Source organism: Anastrepha obliqua, chromosome 5, assembly GCF_027943255.1.
Source record: "Anastrepha obliqua isolate idAnaObli1 chromosome 5, idAnaObli1_1.0, whole genome shotgun sequence".
Classification (NCBI taxonomy): Eukaryota; Metazoa; Arthropoda; class Insecta; order Diptera; family Tephritidae; genus Anastrepha; species Anastrepha obliqua.
Genome location: NC_072896.1, coordinates 77,549,287 through 77,576,369, shown reverse-complemented (window position 1 = coordinate 77,576,369; position 27,083 = coordinate 77,549,287). Strand labels below are relative to the sequence as shown.

The window sequence follows — 27,083 nt, the reverse complement described above, 5'->3', positions numbered from 1 at the left end:
GTATTTCGGCCTCTCGTTTCTTCTGTCGGATAATACGTCTCTCTTCCTTTTTCAGCTCTCTGTAGCGATCCCACATGGCTCGCGTTGCGCCCGATCGCAGCGTGGCTCTATAAGCGGCATCTTTTCTTTCTGCGGCAGCATGACATTCCTCGTCGTACCAATTGTTTTTTCGGGCTCGCCGGAATCCGATTTCTTCTTCGGCGGCGGTACGTAGGGAACGAGAAATGTGGCTCCATTGCTCGCGCATGCCGATTTGTTGGGCAGTGCTTTCGGAGAGCAGGAGTGAGAGTCGAGTGGCGAATCTTCTGGCTGTCTGTTGTGATTGCAGCTTTTCGATGTCGAACATTCTTTGCGTAGGTAGATGCACGTTTTTTGCTGCACAGAGGCGGGTGCGCAGTTTGGCTGCAACAAGGTAATGATCCGAGTCGATGTTGGCTCCTCGGATCGTACGTACATCTAATACACTAGAAGCGTGTCTTCCATCTATCACAACATGATCGATCTGGTTTCGCGTTTTTCGATCAGGAGACAGCCAGGTAGCTTGGTGTATTTTCTTATGCTGGAATCTGGTGCTGCAGACTACCATGTTTCGGGCCCCGGCGAAGTCGATCAGCCTCTGTCCGTTACCGGATGTTTCGTTGTGCAGGCTGAATTTTCCGACTGTGGAACCAAAAATTCCCTCCTTGCCCACCCTGGCGTTGAAGTCGCCAAGCACGATTTTTATGTCGTGGCGGGGGCAGCGCTCATAGGAACGTTCCAGGCGCTCATAGAAGGAATCTTTGGTCGCATCGTTCTTCTCTTCCGTCGGGGCGTGGGCGCAAATTAGCGATATGTTGAAAAATCTGGCTTTGATGCGGATTGTTGCGAGACGCTCGTCCACCGGAGTGAACGACAGTACTTGGCGACGAAGTCTCTCTCCCACAACAAATCCGACACCGAATTTGCGCTCCTTTACATGGCAGCTGTAGTAGACGTCGCAAGGTCCTATGGTTTTCTTTCCTTGCCCCGTCCATCGCATCTCTTGGATGGCAGTGATGTCAGCCTTTACTCTCACGAGGACATCAACCAGCCGGGCAGAGGCACCTTCCCCATTAAGGGACCGGACATTCCAGGTGCATGCCCTCAAATCATATTCCTTATTTCGTTTGCAGGGGTCGTCATCAGTAAAGGCAGTTCTCATCCGAGGCTTTTTTAATCTTTTCATTGGGGGGGATTTTTAAGTGGCGGGTCCCAAACCCAGCGCACAACCAGCTATCCTGGAATGTTTCGCCTTCTCACGTTAGCTCACTCCCGAACGGGTGTTCGGAAGCTAACCAGAGGATACGTGGGCTAATCCCGGACGTTGTGAGCTGCTTGAACCATATGTAGAAGAATCGTCCTGGCCACTCCCAAGTGAATGGCGATCAGTAACTTTCCCCACTTGCGTGGACTTCTACACATGGAACCATCCTCCTCCTATATAAAAATTACCTCTGTGAAATTTGGTACCAATCGGATAGGGGAAAGGTGTGCCCCCGAGCCTTTCAATATGGAAAATTTACCCCAAAATGACAAAAAATTTTAATTTCATTAAAAGTTTGTTTTTTATTTTACATGAGTATATATACAGCGTAAATAAGTAGTAAAAGAGTTTAATTGGTAAAGTATATTAAATTATACATATATAAATTGAAGAAGGAAATTATTATCCATACAGTATTTAGCATATATAGTTCCATATGACGCTTACTTCATTGCAATTTAGTTTAATAACAACATATAAAAAAACGAAAAAAAGAAATAACTCATTGAAGAAAATAAAATAAAAATGAATTAAAATTAAAGAAATCTTCATGTTTGTGTTATGTTAAATCTTATAACGAATCGTTTTGTTTTGTTGGAGACAAATTGTTCAAGTCCTTGGTTTAATAATTCAGGAACTTTGCTTGTTTCCACGTTTATCCTTTTAATACTTTTTTCACATTCAGCATCAGTTTCACGATTCAACGCCTTTACCATTTTAATTTTTGATTCTGCCGTCACATTTGGGTCAAATAAGGCCAAGGCGATGGATTCAGGTGATAAATACCACAAATGATTTTTGATTTTTTGTAAAGCCACACGAGAGATGTCTTCGTCAACTGTCCGGTATTTATAAATTTTGGAAAGAACAGTGAAATCCAAAAATGGTGCTTTTGCTGCAGAAGGTGCATAAAACCACGCTTCGATATATATACTGATAAGGAAAATGCAAATATCACAAATTGCATTTTCCTCACGCGGTGATAATTTAAATTCATCGCGAAACATGAATATCTTAAAGCAATAAATAGCCTTAGCCATCCACCTTGCATGATGGATAGCTCCTGGAGCACGGAAGGATACTCCACGAGATGGTATTTCGCCAAGAAAAATAGCAGCCAATTGAATTGTTAATAGACCACCTGTTGATCGCAAAACTCTCCACATCTTGACCAAAGGCTTCAAGTGTAGTTATAAGAATATGAACTGTATTCCTGTCACTGATCTTGCACTTATCCAAAGCAGCAACAAGCTTAGGAGTTATTATTATTTGTCGTCCTCTTTTTTGTTTTGCTGGTACAGACAAATGTTTTGAGCATTGCGGAATTTCCTCTGAAGCACACGCTTCTAAATCTTCTCCGGTGCTTGAACTCGACAACAATATAAGTACGATGAATATTTAATGTTAAATAGGTAGCTAGAGAAGATGAAGAGTTTTTCAACGAAATCTTTTTCTTTTTTCTTATGATCCATCGACGTTCTTGCAGCATGCTTTTGAAGTTGCCGCCACTGCTGATAGACACCATCTGGTATACAGTACTTTAGTTCTTGCGTCGGAATTCGGGCTTTCTCCCAATATATCATCACTTCCCGCACAGCTAGTGAAGCACCTCCTCGTATTGTTAACTTACACACCCGTAAATTGAAAAAAAAAACTTGTAACGTTTGTTTTACAGATGGAAGTTTGTTTCCAAAAATTTCATTTGAATAATACCCGAGCAGATAAACTTTTTCTCGTAATAGAGGTCGCGACATTGTAGTACCGAATGTCTTCACTTCAAATGTTGTACGCAACTAATGATTTTTTTAAAAAACTTTAATACAAAACTTTTTTAGCCATAAAAATTTGAATTGCCGTTGTTATTTCAGAAACGAAATGCTCGCCTACTTTATTTGATACTAGTACTAGTTTTTGATATTGATATTATCCAAGACACCACTTGTACGTTAGTCAAAATGCGAACCCAATTTTTTATGCGCGGAAATCTGTTTGAAGAAATCTATTTTCATTTCGAATTTCAAAATGTGATCAGTTGATAAGTTATCTCACATATTTTAACTTCCGTTTTGTTTTTTTGTAATTCAGAAATTGAAGAAAAATGGAAAATTTTTGACAGAGTTGTCAAAAAGCAAGGGTCGAACGACTTGGTAGATTCTGCATTGAATATATATTTTTTTAAGCGTAATAGTTTGAATTATCATTGTAATGTGATAAACTAAATGCTCGGCTACTTTACTTACTACTAGTACTTATACTACGAATTTTCGGGTTTTTGAAGGCCCGGGGGCACACTTTCCACTTACCAGATTTACTTCAAACTTTTTTTCCACCATTTTTATATATAAAGGAACCAATCTCGGGGGTAGCACCAATAAAAAAATAATCTTGCAAAATAATAGTACTACTATTTATAAACGAATATTTTGTAGAAATAAAATAAAACACTTTTAAACTCAAAACATATTCAAAAGATTTCTTTAGAGAATATTTAAATGTCAAAAAAATAAGGGCTGATACATCATTACAGAATCATCGCTTGTATCAACTAGATCAGCTACACCTAACGAAGGTTAAATATAGGGTGTATTTTCTACACGTATAGAACTTTGTCAAACTGATGTGTGCCAAACTAGTTGTCTAAACAAGCACTTTTAACATCCACGTATACTTTGGTAAGGGCACAAAAGGCCTCAAGGTCGCAGTGCAAACTTCTCCCATTTTCATGCCTAGGCAAATTTTTATGCATTGCCTTTCCCCGCACAACTTTTTCATATATGCATCGTGGAAAATTATTTCCATTCGCTCCCATTAACGTGTGATTAATAGTCCATTTCAACAGCTTGCACGCAATACGATGAATTCACTCTTCCAATTACAGCCATCGCCACTGCAGAAATGAGTGCGTTCAAGCACCTAGATTTCGCGATACGACGACATTCTTTCTAACTTGGCCTCTGCTGTTCAACTGCGTGGAAGATTTTGAGAAAATAGTTTCGTCTTCGCCCGTATAAGATTTAACTGGTACAGAATGGAAGCCATTGGATATGGGTGAATAATCAAAATTAACGTGTTGGGAATGAAAATAATTCCAACCCGCCTTTCGAGCTAACTTTACAATCCAAAAAAGCCACTGGTTGATCTAGTTTGAATGCCGGTGGCAGCATGACTGAAGATGGGCCAGCGGCAAATATGCAATTAATTTGTGCTTACCTAATGCTAGCCATTTAAGGGGTTAGGCCACTCTAGGATTTTCAAAATATCGAAATTTTTTTTTTTTGCTTAAAAGATGCTTTAAACTCTTTAGAATATAAAACAAAAAGTCCTATGCGTGAAAAAAATGTTTATCTCTAATATTTCGCACTTTTGCGCGAGCGCCTCTGACGTCTCTGAACCGACTATTCAAATTTAAACCGTGTTTATCTCAAAACGTGATTTTTCAAAACGGCAAGCAGCATAACACAAACAATTTTTAATATTTTCACTTGTAATTGTACAAGGATCTTTAGAACATTATTCCGCACTGAAATACGTACGGATTTTTTTATTAATTAATTAGAAAAATTTTTATAAACAATTAACGGTTCCATTTTAGACGAAAAATTCTACTTTTGACTTCAAACATCTGCAAAATACACAAATTTCAATATTTCTAAAATCCCGTACGTATTTCTACAGCTATACTCACGTCGATTGAGAAGAATGTTTTTAATTTGGTTTAGGTGGACATTTACGTCAGTTGTACTGCGTGCCGTGAAGTGCCTTTTTCGCAGGGCGCGTTCAGAGATTCACTCCAAAGGCGCCATTTTGTAATATTTTTCAATAAAAATATTTGTAATTACACTTAAATACATGCTTAATAATATACTTAAAAAGTTTTTTCCTAGCACCTTTCTTTCAATGTAAAAAAAATCCTTAAAAAACTGCTTTTTTACAGTAGCTAGAGTGGCGTAACCCCTTAAGTGGTAATTGGTCATTTTATTCCTGTGAACCGACCCATCACAAGAAATAGGTCAATTAGGTTATGCGATTTGACCATGTTGGACTATTTTTTGTGGTAGAGTACCCATCTCGCAGACACATAGCACGAAAAAGCAGCTTATGGTAGAAAAGGTCAAGCGAATTGAACTGGCCACATGGTCTTAACACGCAGTGAAGGTAGCTGTTTATAAAAAGAGGTTTTAATTAAGCGAAATACAGTCTGTGTCAGAAAAAAAGGAGCCGCGATTATTCTTGAAGTATAAAAGATATATGTTTAAATTTTTTTTTTACATGAAAGTATGTACAAAACTACGTGTCGCAGTTACTTAATAAGCCGTGTAGTCCTCATCGTTGTCGAGTATAGCCTGGCATCTTCTTCACGTTTTGAAACAGTTTTTCTGCGTAGCTCGTCGACAAACAGGATCAGATTTTGCAATTTTTTCATTTTCATGATTTCCCACACATTTTCAATGGAGTTAGCGTCTGGGGACTGGGAAGGCCAGTCCAAGACTGTGACGCAATTTTCTTGTTCTTCAATGTGTTTTTCTGAGAGCAGTGGTTTTGATGATGTGGGACGGTAGGATGTGTTCGCCTCCTTCAGTCGACGTTCGATGGTGTTGCTACTCACATGTATTCCCTTTTTAGCTAGAATTGTACGTTTTCGCAAAGAAGGGTCCCTCTAAAAAAGTTGGACAATCACTTTATCCTCCTTTTTTGTCGTCACTCGCTTCAAGCCGCACTCGAAAAAGTCATCAACATTTATGTACAGGGTTGTCCATATTCGACGGACCCGACGGATTTCAATGACTCTTTGGGCCCATTCCAACCGACGAGGCTTGTCCGCAGGCAACAATCTTTGCGTTAATTGAATCTTATACGGGAATAAATGCAAATCAATGCGAATAATTCATTGTAAAGTGGTCCGAGCAATGCCCAACTGCTGAGAACGGCGATTTTGGGATATCTTTGGCGACGTCTCAACACTGACCCGTACAAGAGCAGTATTCTCATCCGATCGCCTTGGTCGATTTTGATTTGGCCTCTTTGGATTAGAAAGAGCATCACCAGTCGAAAACCTTTCGTACAAACGTTTAATGGTGCTCTTAGAAGGCGCGCGTTGAGTTTTCAAAATTGACTTCTTTTGTTGAATGTAAATTTCAACAATTTGGGAGCGCTGGCGTGGCGTGTACTGTTCCATGGTAAAAATCTGCTTGGACTGACGCTTCCAACGCGGTATGTCATTAAACGATCTGACGTTTCTGTCAAAAGATACGGGTTTGCCAGATGGGTCCGTCGAATATTGGCAACCTTGCACAGCTTATACCGCTGATTCCACATCCCAAGAAACTTTTTGTTAATATAAACAGGTGAAATATTTTTTGGAAGCAATAAAAAGAAACAACTTTTGCAGCAGCGGCGTTAGATAATTTCGTCGTGCATAAAAATATCGCCTTCGTGCGCTTCTTTTTGGTTGGTTGCGTTTAGGGGAAAGTTTTGAACGACACCAACCTGAGTTAGCACTGGCGTCGTAGCCCTTGAGTGGGACTATTACGCAGCAAAGAGCAGAGCGAAATATATCTTAAAGTTACAAGAAAAAACCGGTTCTTTTCTTCTGACACAGATTGTGTAATTATTTTTTAAAGAAAAAGACAAATCGATAAAATCAGATTTTGATTATAACACCATTTAAATGGTCTCCACGGCTTATTGCTGGAACAAATCCAATGAACCTAATTTTCGTGCACTTTTTCAACTTAATTGAGTCGCATGCCATGAATAGGGCGTTGAATATTTACTTTTAAGGCATGAAGAGTGTCTGGTTTATTCGCATAGACCAATGACTTCAAATAACTCCACAGCAAGTGGTCCAATGATATTAAATCACAACTTCTTCGAAGCCATTCAATGCCACAATTTTTTAAAATAATCGAATCACCAAACATTCCCCGCAATAAATCACGCGCTTTGTGGTACGTAGTTCCGTCTTGAATGAAAGCAATTTTAAGGGATTTAAAGCCAAGCCCTTTCTTAAAATCCGCCGGGTTGTGTTTACGGGTTTACGGGTGCCGAATCGACAAATCCCAGTCTTCCATCAGCAATACTTGCCTGAACGACAGCAATACTCTCATTACTCATTTCTGTCTTATTAACACTTGAAGAAACGCACAAAGAAAACGTGCGCGCGAACTTTTTATCAATTCGCCGAATTTATTGTAACATAACTAAATTTATTAAAAAAACAAATGAAAGATTAAATATGGTCCATACGTCATCGAGAAACCAAATCACACTTAATAAAAAACCAATTGGTACGTGCCATCATCATTGTTGCCGTGACGTTCCGGGTTGAACATTGGCCTCCCTCAATAACTCGATCCTTTGTATACAGCCTCCAGTTTTTCAGTCCAAAGATCTTGGCGCCGTCATTAACTGTGTGAGCCCAGGGTTTACTTGGGTGACTCCTTTTATAACGCACATATAGCTCATTATTTTAGATCTATTTTGCAATTTCGTTTGCGGCCATCCTCAGAGGTAGGCGCTGAAACCTGATGCAGTCGGCGATTTGGAAGTTGTCTAGCACAGCTAGGCTTTCATCCTTGTAACGTAGGCATTAGTACGTGTATGTGGGCGGTTTTATTCATAAACACTATGCACTTTATTTGAAAAAGCAAGAAATTCTATGCGCCGGAAAAACATCCCGCTTTATTACGAAATTTATTTCCAAATTATATTGATCGCTCCAATTTGATGGGAGTTTTGCATAAGATTATCGAACTATCCGCTTACAAGGCCAATTGAAGCGACAACTGAATACTTCCCAGTTTGGGCTTTAGAATAGCTCGAATTGGACATCAACTTGTCAATCAATAAATAATGAAAATGGCTTATTCTTTCGAAAAGTGTCAAAAAATGTTTTGTTTTCATAATTATATAGTGTCATATATAATATACATATATGTGTGGGTGAAAGGCGTATTAATCAAATTTTATTGTACGACATTATCATAATACTTTAAGATATTTCAGTTTCTACCTTCTTATCAATAACTTAAGGGGGTGGTAGGGTTTAGCGCTAAAAAAAAACACTTTTTTTTTGAATTTTTTACAGAAATATGGCTTAAGATACTTTAATAAAATCAGTTGCATGTTATTGTACATCTTTTCAATAAGTTTTTAAAAAATATTAATAATAAAATATTGACAAATAAGCCCATGACAGAGTTTTTTTGGAGATATGTTTTTCGAGAGGTGCTCTGCGGTGCCAATCGGCATTCGTCGTAGAATCATCTGAAACTAAAAAAGTTTGGTGGCAAAAAAACGTAAAACGAGCATTTTTGGCGAAAAATTTCGCCATATTTGTAAGTGAAAAACAACCTTAAAAAAAAAAATAAAAAATAAACAGTGTGGGGGGGAGGTATTTTTGATTTAGAAAACGTGTGCCAAATTTGAAAAGAATCGGTTGAATAGTTTCGGAGTTGTGATTGGCACCGACTTTTAAGAAGTCGTTTCGGGAAAAACGCGTTTGAAAAAATGACTCTGAAAAATTATCTATGCTCCGCATTCGAGGTAGAGTGTCTACAAAGGCTATAACTTTGAGAGTTCTGCTCCGATCCACTTAAAATTTTGACACAATTTCGATTTTGTGACCCTACCCCCCCCTTAAAATGTGATAACAACTAACTATTCGTATTCTCTATTTAGAACCATTGGCTCCCAGAATGGTGCACACCAATTTGGATGGAAATCAGAAATTGGATCGCAAACTTGGAGACTTCTTAGAATTGGAATGCACACCCGAAGCTATACCAGCGGCAGAAGTGCATTGGTACAAAGACGACGTAGAATTAAATAACAGTAGCAATGTGGCCATTGAAAAAGATGGCAGCAAGCTGATCATTCAATATATAAAACCTGAAGACGAAGGTGTATATAAATGCGTGGCTGTAAATCGTTTGGGTTCCGTCGAATCGAGTTCGGCTGTTAAAATTACAAGTAAACTTCAAACTTTCGAGCTGACTATTTTACAAATGCAAAAAAACCACCTAACAACTTAATTTACTTGCAGATTTACCACGCATGCGCACCGGTTGGATAATTGGTCTACTCTTCTTCTTCATCTTACTCATTGCATTGGTTATTTATCTATGTGTGCGTGTTATGCGCGAGCGTAAAAGGCTGCGTGATTACAAAGCTGCCGGTTTGGCTAATTTCGAAGAAGGCGCTGTAGAGCATATAAATCCAGCCTTGACATTGGACGAGCAAGCAGATCTATTACCGTACGATCGTGCTTTTGAATTTCCGCGTGAAAAACTTAAATTGGGCAAGCAATTGGGTGCTGGCGCTTTTGGTGTGGTTCTGAAGGCGCATGCAGAAGGCATCCGACCAGACGAAAAGGAAACTGTAGTGGCGGTAAAAATGGTGAAACGGATTGCTGACAATGAGGTGATGCGTGCATTGGTGACGGAATTGAAAATTATGGTACATCTGGGTCCAAATTTGAATGTGGTTAATCTTTTGGGTGCAGTCACACAGAATATCGCGAAACGTATGTAAAAAATTGAGTATACAACTTGTTTTCCCATAATTATTATATAATATTTAGATATACATTTCCATATTATTTTCTTGTTGACTATGGTTTAGGTGAATTGATGGTTATTGTGGAGTATTGCCGTTATGGCAATGTACAAAACTTCTTACTGCGAAACCGCAAGCGTTTCATAAATCAAATCAACGCCGAAACTGATAAAATTGATCCGACCATTACAAAGCAACGTTTCTCCGATAACTTCGAATTAAGTCGGTATGTATGTGAATGTTTTGTATAATAAGCTCATAGAAGCTACACTAACAACTTTCGGTAGTGCTATTAGAAGTTTTATATGGCATGTAGTAATAGTTAATATTATTAATTAATTTGCTAACCTCCTACTAATCTTATGATAAGTATTTTCTCAATAGCGCATTTCGCAAGTTGCTTTCATTTTACTAACATGGTATGATAACTTCGGGAAAAATATGCGTACATACTTATATATATATATATATACATGTATTTGTTTTATATATACCTATATTCATATAATATAATAAAGCCAGAGTTGTGTTGTTCGATTAAATTAGGCGCCTCCCTCAGCTGTGTCAGTGCTAGTGAAGATATCGATAAAACTAACATACCTCAGTTTCGATTCAAAATCCTTTAGACGTCCGTAAACTGAAATATGTGTATGTGTATGTGTTATGGATTATATATGTAGATATAAGATATATCTTGTCGTCCGCCGTAGCCGAATGTATTGGTACATAATTACCATTCGAAACCCCGAGCAAGAAACACCAAATTACATATATAAAACGTTTTTTTCTTGCCGCCCTCGGCAGGTAATGGCCAGCCTTCGAGTGTATTTCTACCATAAAAAACCTTTTCATAAAAACCCATCTGCCGTTCGGAGGCAGCATAAAGTGGACCTACATACCTATTCGTGAAACAACAGCAAGACGAAAAAGTTATTCAAGAAGAGAAAACTTTCTAATCAAATGTTTTTTCGTAGTAACAAATATCTTGGATCCTCATCGGGTTTCTTGTTAAAAGTATCAGCAAGATTCTCAAGATCTCGAAATTAAGAAAAGTAGTATAATCTGATCGTTGTTGTTGTTGTAGCGGCGTACAGATCCCTACTTAGAGCGATGAAGGCATCTGCCATTATCGCAGATTCTTTTCACAAAGGGAGACAAAAGAGATAGAGTTTTTAGATGAGTAGGTTTAAGTGTGCATGTGGAGTGGTGATTTGTATATATTTTGAGTATATCAGCGCCAGTCCTTTATAAGCAGAAATTTCTCCGTCATTTGGAGGAGAAATTGCTCGGCTTCCAGTAGCAGCCTATCAGGATGACTCTTGCGGGATTATCAGCGTAGAGACTGCTTGCTGAGCATGGTGTTATGCCCTTTTACTAGGAGCAGACACGTCTCACTGTAAGGATGATATCCAGAGGGATCAAAAGACATCGCATTACTATTCTACGCCTACTACATCGTACAAATAATGTTCTCTGCATAGTTTATAACTGGCCGCTCGATCACCTTAAATGTCGTCAACAACGTTTCTTTGTTCATGCCCCAAGTGCTACTGTCTAAGGACTTGAGGGCCTTGTTGCTGTTAGAGATACATAGGTCAGAATCGCATCTGATTACTTGTCTTGGAGTAAAGTAAAGTAAAAACAAGGAAATCGATTATTGTCCTGTATGTTTGTAAATACATACATCCCGTACTGAGTATAAATATTTTTACTAATAACTACCAAAAGACGAGCTTGTCAAAAATATCAGTAAGGGGGAACAAATATCCATTATTTTCTCGGTAGATGGACATTTCACACTAACAAAATTATTTTTCTGTTTTTTGTTTGTTCCATTCAGTTGCGAGTTACAGGGTGTTAACCACGGATGTAAACAAATAGAAAATTCGGTATATTTTACAGTTTTTCTTTGATAAGGGCGAAAATGCAAGTCAGGCCGCTGAAATTGTGAATGGTGTTTATGGTACCGGTACTTTAACAGCTAATTACGTGCAATTTTGGCTTCGTCGATTCCATTCAGGAATTTTTCACGTTAAAGAAAATGTCGATAATGTCGAAAATGTCGATAAAAACACAGAAAAGGTCCAAGTTTACCGGCGTGTTGGTAGTCATAGTATCAACCATAAGATAGTTTGAAATGAATTTGCGCAAAAATTTCACCTAAAAAAAATTGATTTCTTTTTCCCCATGCTAATATAATATTTACATAGGGTACCTCATCAAAAAAAAGTCAACTGTCATTACTTTGATTTTGTCGATAAAATGTGTAAACCTTGTTACCATTTAAACTTAAACTCTTCTATCAACTAAGTTAATTTCTTGAAAAACATTTTTTAGAAAAATTATTTTATTTATAAGACACTTGAATTTTGGAAGTATTTGCAAATCGGTCCAGCTGAAGTACATCTTAATATTTTTCCAAAATATTTTGGTGGAAGTTTTAAATACATATGTATGTACATAATAAATTGTATATTTCCGGTGGAATATTAATTTTTTTTTTTTTTGTATGAAGAGTTATGCTCTTTTATGTGCATGTATCAATTAGTTGCAAACATTATTATGGCTTCATTTCTATTTAATATCCGCCTTTTGAATATATAAGTATGTCCTATGCACTTCCTACTGAAAGTTGTCAAATGGCTGGTCTAATGCTTGAAGTAGCCTATATTATATTTCTTCCTCCTATATATAATTACTTACATATATAATGCACGATTGTGAAATATTTTTCTAATCTTTTACTCTTTCAATCTGTCTTTCTTGCCTCAAAAAATAAAAAAATAAAAAATAAATTAACACTTAAATCTATTCCTCCTAAATCCTGAATGGTGCTACCTTACATGCTTGAATACATACTTTTATAAACACTGTAACAAATGGTATTTGTGTGTATGTATTTAACCAAATTTTTGTGGTGCTGGAAAATGTTTGTGCCTACTACCATAATATAATACATGCGATTGATTGGTGCTTGTGTCCTCACACGGGAATAACATTTTGTGGTGCTCATAACAACAAATAACTACTTGAATACACTTGGATGGGTTGCACTTTAATTGCATCAGTGATGGCATAAAATATGTTAATTTGTCATTTTCAAATCATCAATATGTAAATCACATGAATAACGTGAACAATAATTATACGGCGAACAATCGTAGAAACTCTGATAATGATCCACGTTCCGGCACACGCGCTGGGCGTCCCAATTCCACTGGTTATTTGCGCCAATCGGATTTGTATGAGGGGAATGTGGATAGTTGTGCCACGGAACAAACCGTAATGACAACAATACCCGAGGGTGAGTAAACGCGTTGGACATATACATATTTATATATGTGCAATATTTAGAAATGTGAGAAGACTATTTATAGGTGGCGCAAAATTGACCACCCTATCGGAAGATTTTTAATTTTTAAGAATGGCGTTCTACGTCAAACAAATTGAACACTTGTAAACTAGACAGCTGTGATATACAAACATACAAGCAATGGAGCGAGATTTCCATTACTCAAAATAATTTTTTTATTTATTAAAAAGTTATTCAAAAACAAAATTGGAAGATTAATTTTGTGCCACCTTGTAGAACTGTTTAAATTGTTTTTTTTTTTTTTTTAATTTATGTATTAAGTAAAGAATACTTGACTTTGAGAATATTTGACTTATTTATCTTCTTCTTTTCTTTTTTGCTCACTAACTCCTATTTAGATGAGGACCATATTCTATCCAATAATTCTGTGCAGCCTGCATGGCGTTCCAACTACAAACCAGACAGCACAGAAGCCATGACCATTACCACAACCGATTTGGTTAGTTGGTCCTTCCAAGTGGCCCGCGGTATGGATTATCTATCGTCACGTAAAGTGTTGCACGGCGATTTGGCTGCCCGTAACATTCTACTTTGTGAGAATAATGTGGTAAAAATATGCGATTTTGGCTTAGCTCGCTCGATGTATAAAAGTGAGAACTATAAGAAGCAAGGTGAAGCGCCATTGCCCATTAAGTGGCTGGCATTAGAATCGCTTAGTGATCATGTATTTAGCACCTACACTGATGTCTGGTCGTTTGGTATTGTTTTGTGGGAATTCTTCTCATTGGCCAAAGTTCCTTACCCCGGTATGGATCCGAATCAAAGTTTATATTTGAAGTTGAAAGATGGCTACCGCATGGAAAAGCCGCCATTTGCCAATAATGAATTGTATGATATAATGTTGGAGTGCTGGAGTACCAATCCGGAGAGTCGTCCATTATTTAATGTGCTTGAAAGGTATTTCGCACGCATGCTAGGCGATGATGTGACAAATGTAAGTATAATAATAGTCTTTTTTGTATGTAGTCTTTTATATGGTCACCTTAATTTAAACTCCTACAATTAAAAACTATCGAAACTAACCAATTCAATTAAAGGCATCTTGGTTTTCTTGAAGAACTTTTAACTCAAAAACTAATAACTCAAAAACACATAAATATTACTATATTTAGTAGGAGTCTGACAAATAAAAAGCTCTTCAATTAAACGCAACACTACTATTTTTTTATTAAAAAAAATCTAACTTTAATGCGAGATTCTATAAAAGACACTGTTTCTTAAAAGAAAAATTTATTCGGAGAACGTATGACAAATGTGTGTAATATAAAAATAGTATTGAGTCCAATCTCCACATTTTTCCCACTTCAAAAACTCGGTTTGGCATCCAAACAATAACATTTCGGGGATCGATACCATTCTTTTATATATGTATATATATAATTGGCGCGTACACCCTTTTTGGGTGTTTAGCCGAGCTCCTCCTCCTATTTGTGGTGTGCGTCTTGATGTTGTTCCACAAATGGAGGGGCCTACAGTTTCAAGGCGACTCCGAACGGCAGATTTTTTTTTGTATGAGGAGCTTTTTCATGGCAGAAATACACTCGGAGGTTTTCCATTGCCTGCCGAGGGGCGACCGCTATTAGAAAAATGTTTTTCTTAATTTTGGTGTTTCACCGAGATTCGAACCTACGTTCTCTCTGTGAATTCCGAATAGTAGTCACGCACCAATCATTCGGCTACGGCGGCCGAACGAGGTTAAGTAGCCCTTTTAACATCTGAAACTTACGTATTCCAGTGGCGCGGCAACTCTGGAAAGCGCTTGGCGCAAGTATGGCAGTGTTTTCTTGCTGAAATAAGGCTTTATGTCTCCATAAAGTTAATCAAAACCTTTTTCAACAAATTTATATAGCCATCTGAGTGCATACGTCCGGAAGTTTTGCATGTGGGTATTCTGCTGTGGTAATCGATTGCCACCGGTTGAAATTTATTTATGTTTGCACACCGCTAATATTAAATTACTTACAATTTTGGATGCCGGTCCGTTTTTTTTAAATAGTCACGGAAATAACTTTTATTTATTCTTGTTTGACCAGTTCGTGTTATAAATTTCCTTAAGTTTTATTACATTACCAATTGAAGAGGCCGAGCGCTTCAATTTAATATCAATTCGTCTGTTGGTCATCCCACTAACCTTGTTGACACGAATTGAGCGATTTCTTCAAGTGTTAGGGTTTTTTCTTTTTCCATGACGACTTTTGATAAGAATTCAAGTCAAAAAAATGCTCTAAAATTAAACGTCAATTCAAGGGATATACCCAACTTACTCATTTGAGGGCACAAAAATGACTGTTTTTAACTGAATTTCGCAATAACTCCAAAGCTCCACATTGGTGGCTAAACTGGGGAAAGAAAATTAAAACGTTTTAACGATTACTGAGCGTGTAGCAGAGATTTGTCCAGAATACAACTTCACTAAACCACATAACGTAAATCGGATTCAAGATGAGCCCATGCCGTCGAATTATCTGTAGCAGAGTTTGATGATCAGATGAAAAATAAAATTAAAGTAGATGATGCAATTTGGGCTTTAGAAAATGACAAACCTACATCAAACATTAAGTCACTCCCGAATTCTATTAGAAGAGAAGGTTACACTGGCCCACTTTTAGCAAAAAAGTTTGAGGTATCAGTTAAAAAATTAAAGAGCTAGAATTTAGATTTGTCAAAAATTATTAATTGTTTACGATAACAAAATTAGCCATAAAAACCCAAGGATGATAGATTTACAATAACTATAGCCAATAAATGTGGGGAAAAAGAAAATTGTTTCTTCTTCAGATAGATTGATTTGATTGCTTGATTTTTTTTCATATACCACTGCTTGATAATTTCACACATATTCATACACTCATTCAATCTGTCATTATTCAGACGGTGAAGTGGCATTGTGTTGCTTTTATCCTATATCACTAACAAAATCTTAGTTTTTTCGTAAACAAACCGCTTCGTGACCCCAGTTACGTCAGCATATTAGCTGATTGTTTCAAATTTGCTGAGAGCCGGATAACGGTATGCTATTGGCCACACCTTCTCAATTCTTTTCACCATGATCAAAACTCATCAACCCAAATTAGGAGCGTTAACGAAGATTCTCCGAAAGAGAAGAAAGAGCGAACAAGTTAGCGAACAGAAAATTTGCCATCACTTGCAAAAACCGGTAGAAGAAGACATATCAGTTGAATTTGTTTACGAATTTTTGTACTCTACTTACCATAAATAAATTTTATATGCTCGCATTTCTGACTATAAACTTCCAATTTCAAATCGGCCCAAGGGCAAATGTGGACAAAATACCAGATTCCACAAAAAATTAATTTGTTTGCTTACAAAATGTTTTCGTGTTGGCTAAAATTTCTCCACACAAAGTAAACGTGTCTCTTGCATCAAACTGTCGCCAACTGTGCTTTCTCAATTTTTGAGTGGTGAATAATTATTTTGCATTAACGAATACTTACTTGCAAAAATTAGGGACAACCATGACATATATTTATGTTATCGAAAACGGCTATTCATACTTAATTTTATATTAGCAATGACAGTAAATGTTTATTTAATGTAATGGAAAACTTCCCTGTGACAAAAGCCTGACCTCCTAATAGGCCCGTATCAATGGGTCCGTTGTGTCCGTTGCGGCAAGGAATTTGATTAATAGCAAAATGGAGTAGTTGCAGCTTTCTACTTTTGCCGTACGACAAGTGCATCGATAGTGTTTTTTATTACATCAAATTAGTTATCTTTTCAATAAAACCTTGAGAGATCAGAGAAATGGCTAGGCTTCGTCCCGATCTCGAAGTTATAGTCGCACCTACTTTCTAGTACTACCATAAATTCTATTAAAACCCTCAGCAATACTTTCATTGTGGCACCACGGTACGTTTTACCCGTCACGTTGTCAAGCGTTGCCGCAACGAATCCATTGAGAAATCCTTATAAAAATGATCTACAACCACTTAGCGAAAGAAATATTTACATCTCAAAGCATTTATAGTCATTGAGTCTTATGATTTTAAGGGGGGGGTAGGGTCACAAAATCGAAATTTTTTTTCTTCACTCATCTTATAGTAAATCATTTCAAGAATGTTGTGTCAAAATTTTAAGTGGATCGGAGCAGAACTCTCAAAGTTATAGCCTTTGTAGGCACTCTACCTCGAATGCGGAGCATCGATAATTTTTCAGTCATTTTTTCAAACGCGTTTTTCCCGAAACGACTTCTTAAAAGTCGGTGCCAATCACAACTCCGAAACTATTCAACCGATTCTTTTCAAATTTGGCACACGTTTTCTAAATCAAAAATACCTCCCCCCCACACTGTTTTTTTTTTTTTTTTTTTTTTAAGGTTGTTTTTGACTTACAAATATGGCGAAATTTTTCGCCAAAAATGCTCGTTTTACGTTTTTTTGCCACCAAAACTACAAAAATGAAAAAAAAAAATTTTATTAATGTGGGGGGGGAGCATTACGTCATACTTTAACTGAAAAATTCGACTTTTTTAGTTTCAGATGATTCTACGACGAATGCCGATTGGCACCGCAGAGCACCTCTCGAAAAACATATCCCCAAAAAAACTCTGTCATGGGCTTATTTGTCCATATTTTATTATTAATATTTTTTAAAAACTTATTGAAAAGATGTACAATAACATGCAACTGATTTTATTAAAGTATCTTAAGCCATATTTCTGTAAAAAATTCAAAAAAAAAAAAAGTGTTTTTTTTTTAGCGCTAAACCCTACCACCCCCTTAATATACCTACTTACTTTTCAATGTATATATGTATGTATAATAGTATGTGTGTATACTCATATTAACATACGATTCACTTTTTAATTAGCATTATGTCGATTTGAATGATACTTATTTACGCGCCAATAACGATAATGTGAATCGAAATCCAACCGATTATCTGTCGTTAATGGGCTCACCTGATGAAATGGCACCAGCGCCACCACGCTACGTAAACGGCCACATACTACCGGAAATACGTAAGTACAAATGAAATTTTTATACTGCACAGTTTGCCATTTCAAACAAAACTTAAAAACTAAAAACTGAAAACTTAAAAACTTAACACTTATTTTAAAAATATATGTACCTATATGTATATGGACTCTTATCCATATGAACCTACACACATTTATCTTTGCCAACAAATTAAAATAACTTAAGGGCCGACTGCTTAGCTTCATCTTAATGTGAGCATTAAATTCGAAAATCGAGCGATACAGACAGGTTTAGGAACTCACATTAGATGTTATGTGTTGCAGGTTCACCGTTGACTTTATATATACTTTTTTCTAAAATGAGTCCCGAGTGAATTTGGTTGTAGTGAGAAAGGGATTCATAAGTCAACTGTCAGTTAGAATTCACTTAAATTTAATGTGCGGTCTTAATCGAAGCAAGGATGTGAGTAAATTTAAAATTATAAGCATTTATGAGATTTATTAATTTTAACATTTTAACATAACAATAAATTAGTAAAAAATGTAACATAAATTACTCCACACCGGAGCGGCCGCCGTAGCCAAATGGGTTAGTGCGTGACTACCATTTAGAAGTGTACAGATTCGAAATCTCGGGTACGAGGCACAAATTTATAGAAAAAGTTTTTTCTAATGGTGGTCGCTCGTCGGGACACAATGGAATGCCCCGAGTATATTTCTGCCATGATAAAAGCCCCTCATAAAAAGCCATTTGCGAATATTTGAATAAAATGCTGTTTTGTTTTCGTTACCTTGTACTTCGTCATTATCTTTACATTTTCCATCGGGAGCAAATATATTTACTTGCAACTTTTTTGTTAAAATAATGAACCTAATCACGAATACCAACCTAAGTACAGAAACCAATTCAGTCACATTTAGAGATTGGAAGGGTTACGTAGGATCTTTCTGTTAAAGACTTCTTTTGCAAAACTCGCATTTTCTATTTAAATAAACGCAAACGTATTTAATGCATAATTTTTTATTTCTTTATACAGTTTTTGGTTATTTATTTCGGTTAAATTGACAGCTTTCAGCGTAAAGTTTAAAAACTAGAGAATATTCCTTTTTCTAAAACACCAAAACTAAATTTTCTCGTATTTATGTTCAATTCCATATTCGCTTTCACTCAGACCATCTGCCATTCGGAAGTGGTATGCAACTATAGGCCACTCCATTTGTATAAGTAGAATCACATCAACAAAGTCCACAAACCACAAAGGTTCTTACTAACTAAAACGATAACATAAACTAAAACATTCAGGGAAAAATACTAAAATAATATTGAATTTAGTAAATTAGAGAACTCATTTTTGGCAAAAAAAAAATCAGTCGTAATTGATATTGAAATCTTGTTCAGTTTTCGGAGAGAACCCGGCACTGGGGCATAGCTTGCGGGAGCAAGCAATAAAGGTAAGGGATAAACGCTAAAAAAAACACTTTTTTCATGAATTTATTGTAGCGAAACGTTTCAAGTCAGTTTATTAAAAGTTGTTGCATATTATAAAGTAACATTTCAAGAATATTTCATACAATTTTCATGTAAAAATATTGCAAAATGAGCGAATGAGAGCACATTTACGTAGACGTCTTTTCAAAAATACATTTTGCAGTAGTCAGCATATCTCAGCGTAGAATCATCTGAAATCAAAAAAATCGAATAATTTAGTTAAAGTATGAGTTAAACTTCCCCCCAACGTTTATTTTGACGATTTATTTTCATTTTCAGCCATTTGGTAGTCGTTTGAAGTAAAAAGTGATTTTTGACGAAAAAATGCCGCCATTTTGTAGGTGTAAAACCACCTTAATATAAAAAAATGGCGAAAAAAAAACGTAGAGGGGAGGTTTTTTATATGTAAAATATGTGTGCGAAATTTCAAAAGGATCGGTTGAGTAGTTTTCAAATGCCAATGACTACGCACTTTAAAAAAAAAAAAATACCAGTCTAACGGTTAGACGCGATAGAAGTGAAACCTTCCGTAAAACAAACTGAGAGAGAATGAGACGAAAGCAGCATTAGGAGCGGGATAATTATAGGTTCATTATAATATTGATATAAAGTTCATATTTTATTTTCTTCATTTTATTATTATTCATCCTCAATGTTTTCAATTTCAACAAATGATACGAGTGGCTTATGATAGCTAAAATATGATACAAATGCTTTGGTTTCGATGTTGTCAACATATCTTTGAAATACCGCGTCAATTGTTGTTTTTGATCGTGTTGTCGATTCAGTGCGATTGTTACACATTTTTAAATTGAATGTTGTATTGAGAAAGTCAATTGAAGGAACCGCTGTGTCCAATGCAAAATTTACGTTGAAATCACCTCTTAAAATCATTGGAACTTTATCGTATCCGCGATACTTCTGGTGTATACTTTATTAAATTTTCGTGAATGAATTCCGTGATGCTATTTATTGATTTTGGTTCTCCGTCACCTTTGGAAAATGTGTAAACAGTAAGCAAACTTTATTCAAATATTTTCCCTCATTTTTGCATCAGTAAAATTAAACAAACGCCGTAGCCGAATGGGTTGGTGCGTGACTACTATTCAGAATTCACAGAGAGAACGTCAGTTCGAATCTCGGTGAAAACACCAAAATTAAGAAAAACATTTTTCTAATAGCGCTCACCCCTCAGCAGGCAATGGCAAAACACCGAGTGTATTTCTGCCATGAAAAAAAGCTCCTCATAAACATATCATAAAAAAAAAAAATAACTGTATAAAAAAATTTTTTTTCTTGTGATTCGAACCAAGGATTTTGGATCGGAAGCTCACATTGCTAGTCGCTCGGCTACCGCGCCATGCTGTCGGCGCTGGCCTAAAAGGTTCGAGAAAACCGCGTTTAAAGTTTTAAGTTATGATCGGCAGATGTTTGAGGCGGCTCGGCTTTATGCTCTATAACTTAAAAAGTTTTGCTCGGAAATTTTAACACGGTATTTTTGAAATGTTTTACTACAATAACATGCAAAAAAAAAATCGATTTTTATCCCTTACCCCCCCCCCTTAGGGGGTAGGGTCACAAAATCGAAATTTTTTTTCTTCACTCATCTTATAGTAAATCATTTCAAGAATGTTGTGTCAAAATTTTAAGTGGATCGGAGCAGAACTCTCAAAGTTATAGCCTTTGTAGGCACTCTACCTCGAATGCGGAGCATCGATAATTTCTCAGAGTCATTTTTTCAAACGCGTTTTTCCCGAAACGACTTCTTAAAAGTCGGTGCCAATCACAACTCCGAAACTATTCAATCGATTCTTTTCAAATTTGGCACACGTTTTCTAAATCAAAAATACCTCCCCCCTACACTGTTTTTTTTATTTTTTTTTTTGTTAAGGTTGTTTTTCACTTACAAATATGGCGAAATTTTTCGCCAAAAATGCTCGTTTTACGTTTTTTTGCCACCAAAACTACAAAAATGAAAAAAAAAAATTTATTAATGTAGGGGGGAGCATTACGTCATACTTTAACTGAAAAATTCGACTTTTTTAGTTTCAGATGATTCTACGACGAATGCCGCTTGGCACCGCAGAGCACCTCTCGAAAAACATATCTCCAAAAAAACTCTGTCATGGGCTTATTTGTCAATATTTTATTACTAATAGTTTTTAAAAACTTATTGAAAAGATGTACAATAACATGCAACTGATTTTATTAAAGTATCTTAAGCCATATTTCTGTAAAAAATTCAAAAAAAAAGTGTTTTTTTTAGCGCTAAACCCTACCCCCCCCTTAAGCGAATTTAATTTGTTGGCACACTTACATACTAAATTCTATGTGTATCACTACGTATGTACATACATACACTTAACTAACTTCTAATGTTACTCACATCTTACTGTTGTATATTTACTTATTCTACTACCACCATCTACATCTGTGTCTTTGTATCTATCTACAATTTTATGCGACTAACCCCACACACTCCGACTTGCTTCCATGCGTTTTGTGCGTTTGTCCTTTCCATTCGTTTCACTCAGGTATTCAGCCATCTTCATCTGATGACTACTTAAATATGAGCATCGAAACTGGCACAACCATTTTCTCACCGACACGTCCTAAAGATCACGACAATTCAAGTGATGATCCAAATACAACAACAACAACTTCTTTCACCTTCCCAGATAATATAGCACCAACACCATCGCCACCATCATCACAACATTCCCCAACGTTGGTGAATAATCTCGATAGTCCAGTAAATAAGAATCGCAAGAAAGATGTCATACAACCAGAAGAGATACCTATGTTGCCAGGTGCGCGTCATAACTCAGATAGTGAGGAGAGTCCAGAGCAGGGGCGAAAATTTGCCAAAAACATATTACAACAGCAGATACGTGCCACGCCTACACCTTCACCGCGTCATCACATCGCCGAAACGGAACTAACCGGCAGCGATAATTATGTGAATGTTAAATCACCAAAAAAGGTAACGAACAATAATGGCGCGAGAGCAGCGGAAGCATTTTCAAATCCGAGTTATCAAATATTAAAGACTGTTTCAAAGAATGTGGATGATAAGTGAGGGCAAGAGGAAGGATGTTACATATAGAATTTGAAGTTAAGTAATTAAAAAAGAAAATTATTTGCCTAGTTTATTAAGTGCTTGTTGCTAGTGTTATTGACGCATAATCGTAGTTAAAATAATTTCAACTTTAAAGTTAACAGCAACGTTTTTAACTGTTTAATAATATATATTATATGTAAATGTCAATCAGTTCGCGCCACTGGCACATAATGTACTTTTATAGACAAAATTAATTTGATTTTAAATCATCGACTGTTGCAAACAAAAAAACGCGTTTACTTCTTTTTAAACTACTATCTAAAAAAATGAACAAAACCCAAATTAAAGCTTATAATAAATATAAAAAGAAGGAGAAGAAGAAGGAGAAGAAAATTTTAAAACATATGTTTCTGTTGCCTTAAATGTGCACAAAAAGTGTTGCCAATGCCTTCACTTGAAACGCAAAAAATTACTACCAGCAAACTCATGCAACTTTGGGATACGAATTGAAAATTCTACACTTTTTTTATTTTAAGAAATATGTATTTTAAAAATCGTACAATCAATCAGTTAAAAAATAAGTAGTCTACTAGTAAGAATGCATTAATATGTGAAATTTACACACACATCTACTGACTTGCATATATGTAAATGTATTTATGTAATCAAAAGAAAGAAAAGTATATATTTTTAATACTGTCTACTTACATCGGAGTTAAAAACCTGGGGGCCTTTTTCTTACTAACCTCTAGCATTACTGTCACTTTATCAAGCCGATGAACACATTTTTGTTAAAGCCTCGGGTCGATATATTTTAAGGTTAATTCATGTGTGCATTAAAATTTGTACTTGGGTTTAAAGTGAAGTGATATCAGTTATGACGATATAAATAAAAATAAAAAAAAAACAGCTAGTGCTTTTGCACGCCGAAATTACAAGCCTTGAAAGTAGTTGAACAAAATAATGCATGAAAAAATTCCTTGTCATAGTTTCGGTACTAGCAAATTTACTTTTATTAGATATTTAAAGTAACGAGAAGTGTTAAATTGCACTTTAAAGTTTGAAATATTTTATTGGTTCGGCTAGTAAAATTTACTCTCAACCAATAAATATGAGAAAATGGTCTATCAGTGTTTACAACTAAGTCAATGTTGAGTATTTATCAAAGAAAAAATCTGCTTCCTTTATTATTGTTAGAATAGCTATTTGTAAAATAAATTAGGCTAAACTATTTAGTGAATAATTTACTTGTATATATGTACGACTACTTTTACTCAAACTGTATGTTTTATACTCAAAAACAAAAGAAACGAATGTCAACTTATTAAAAGTGCTATATATAAATGTAGTTTTATTGCGATATAATTAAACTTTTTAAATGCAAATGCCTTAAACGTGTAAATATAAATAAATTTTAATAAATAATAGAAACAACAAATAAAGTGTCCTTTCGTTTTGATTGAAATTTTATGCTTTTTCTCTACCTAATGCATTAGTGTCGACACAAAATAACGCCATACGTTATGACAGTCATGATGAGAGCCTTCTAGAGTGTTAGTTTTGTTCGTCGAGAGATAGTCCAGTCAAAAGAAGATTTAACTTCGTAATTTTAGGAGTATGCGAGTTTATGGTTTTATTATGTAAAGCCCATCACTGTGAACTTAAGTTTGAGTTTTCGGGGTCGGGGGTTGTGTCCCGCGGCCGCCATCTTGGAAATAAGGGTGCAACTGGTTTTTTGCAATTATCTCGTGAATTTCGAAAGTTACGAAAATTTTGTAGGATACTTTTTTGTAGATAATAATATTATCTACAACTTTCATTCAAAACGTTTTATTGTAAAATTAATAATAAAAAAGTTATAAACAAAATTACGCGAAAAATTAAGTGATGCATTGTTTTAAAGCGTAATAACTTTTTTTTTTATTGATTTTATGGAAAATATACATCAGACCTTTTTTATAGAGCATTCTTTTGTGAACATTTTTGTCTAAAAGTTTTTTCCGCTATCTTTATTTAGTCGTATGATTTTGAGCTGCTAAGCGGAGCAACCAATAAATTAGCGAAGCGCGTACATGATTACACAGGCCGACAAAATTTAACCAACATTCAGACCCAGAAACCAGACTATATATTTCCAAAGGTTTATGATGCGCTAAATCCAAATCTGGCCTCAGAATTGCTCTATCAGCTCTGGTTTTCGAGATATCCTAACCTAAAAGTGCAAAAAACACCATTTTTGCCCATATTTGAGGTTATGTAGCCTTGCAGATGTTTTCTTTCATCAAAATTAAAGGATGGCATCTTTAAATACAGTCCTTCTTTTTTCAAATGGCGTTTTGTTTGCTCAAATATCATTTTTTTCGCAGAGATTCAGCATTAACACAACCGCGAACTAGTCACCGTTCGTAGTCCACCAACACTCACCACTCCCCCATCCCTTTCCTTCCTCCCTCTTTTCTGTCCTTAAATGGTATCACAAAGGACGAGCAAAACTATTTCGTCCAAGTGGGCCCTACTCTCTGGGCAACCATCATAACCTAACCTAACCTAGACTTTCCAGGTCTAAAGCCACACTGATAAGGTCCAATCAGTTGGTTGACGGTGGGCCTCCCCCTTTCACACAATACGCTCGCTAGAACCTTATAGGCGGTATTTAGAAGACTAATCCCGCGGTAATTGGCACAAATTGCAGGATCGCCCTTCTTATGGATTGGGTAGAGCACACTTAAATTCCAATCGGCAGGCATGCTTTCATCCGACCATATTTTGCATAGGAGCTGATGCATGCACCTTACCAGCTCCTCCGCGCCATGTTTGAATAGCTCAGCCGGCACACACTGGGCCAGAAGACCCGAGTGAGTGGCCAAAAATAAAAATTTTCGACTTAATTTAAACAGGAAATTTATAACATCATCTTATTTTGAGTAATTTTTTACACCAAATTATGAAGTTTCATTAGTTTTAATCAATTAGTTTTTTTTATGTAACAGTTCAAAGTCAAAGTTTTAGTTCGATTTTTAACACTTTCAAACAATGTTTATCAATAAGTTGTTGTGAAAAATACTACTCAAGATGTTATTATCGTCCATAACTTTTCTTTATGGATATCAAAAAATAATTTATAATTGAAACCATGTGTATTTATGTTGAATAAGTTTTTGTTTTTTAACATTTAATCAACAAAATCTGTTTTTTATTCATACATGACTTACTTTGAAAACAAAGTTCCCCGAAGTTCCCCTATCAAATGAGTTAAATTTTATGCCAAATTGTTCGTAAAGAAGTATTAAATAAGGTATATATGCGCCTTTTTGCGCCTTTTCATAAACATGTCTGAAATATCGATATTAGTGTGAGAGAAATCTCAAATAATTCTGACCCATTAATGTTTGAGCCAAAACTACCGAGGGAAAATCGAGTTTAATTCAGTGTTTGCATTTACTACTTCAGAGCAGCAGTAGTACCCCAAATAATGCTCTGCTCTAACTATGTAGTTAAACATTGTCAGAAATGCAGAAATTTTTGCTGAATGCTTAAAGATTGATTGCCAGTTCGTAAATAATTTGAAAATTACCAATCAACACAGAAAAATTTCAAGAATTCTGCTTAACCACTGCAAGCTTGTATGTTACCTTGTATCCTTGGTATCCAATGCCAGCAACTCTTCATAAAATCTTGATTCATGCTGGAGAAATAATAAGACATTGTACTTTACCAGTTGGTGTATATGGAGAAGAGGCATCTGAATCAAGAAACAAAGATTACAGAAACTTCAGACTCAGGCACAGTAGACAATGTGATAGGAAAACAAACTTAGAGGATCTCTTTAATCGATTACTAGATACTTCTGATCCATTACTGTCTAGTATGAACAGGTTGTCTAGAGCTAATAACAGAAGACGTTTACCACTTTCAGCAGAAGTTAAACAGTTACTTTTGTTAGATACTCAAAATATGGAAAATGATCATCGCAGTGCCAGTGCAAATGAAGACGAATATGAATCGGAAGATGAAACAGAGGCCGAACGCGATCATGAAATTATTGCGTCTAATGACGTTCACAAACTTCTAGATGAACTTGAACTATCAGAAGAAGAAACTTCTGATTCTGAGTAAATTGAGGTTAAATGCAGATTCAAAAATTAAGTCAAATTAAAAAAAATTAAAAATTACAAAAATTACAACAAAAAAAAATTAAAAATTACAAAAATTACAAAAAAAATTAAAAATTACAAAAATTAGAAAAAAAAAATTGGGATACTAAATCGTACTAGAATCCTCCTCGCGGTATATCCTGGGTGCATGAGTACAGCTAATTCTAGACGTATTTTCTTTGTTCTAAACCCCTAGATTCTGAGTTTGAAGCAAAAATACGGATTTTTT

The 27,083-nt window shown here is 35.8% G+C and overlaps 1 protein-coding gene across 4 annotated transcripts in view; it reads left to right on the top strand.

Annotated features, from left to right (window-relative positions):
* Window positions 1-24,092, top strand: part of LOC129248578 (vascular endothelial growth factor receptor 1) — a 66,383-nt gene extending 42,291 nt beyond the window's left edge. For 3 of the 4 annotated variants that reach the window (XM_054888187.1, XM_054888186.1, XM_054888184.1), the window contains 7 exons: window positions 8,963-9,253; window positions 9,327-9,806; window positions 9,905-10,064; window positions 12,907-13,142; window positions 13,550-14,145; window positions 18,042-18,192; window positions 22,174-24,092. In XM_054888187.1, the coding sequence (XP_054744162.1) occupies window positions 8,963-9,253; window positions 9,327-9,806; window positions 9,905-10,064; window positions 12,907-13,142; window positions 13,550-14,145; window positions 18,042-18,192; window positions 22,174-22,718 (2,459 nt within the window). In that variant the 3' untranslated portion in view covers window positions 22,719-24,092. The remainder of the gene's footprint in view (window positions 1-8,962; window positions 9,254-9,326; window positions 9,807-9,904; window positions 10,065-12,906; window positions 13,143-13,549; window positions 14,146-18,041; window positions 18,193-22,173) is intronic. The other variant, XM_054888188.1, reaches the window with a different exon arrangement.
* Window positions 24,093-27,083: the final 2,991 nt, after the last annotated feature.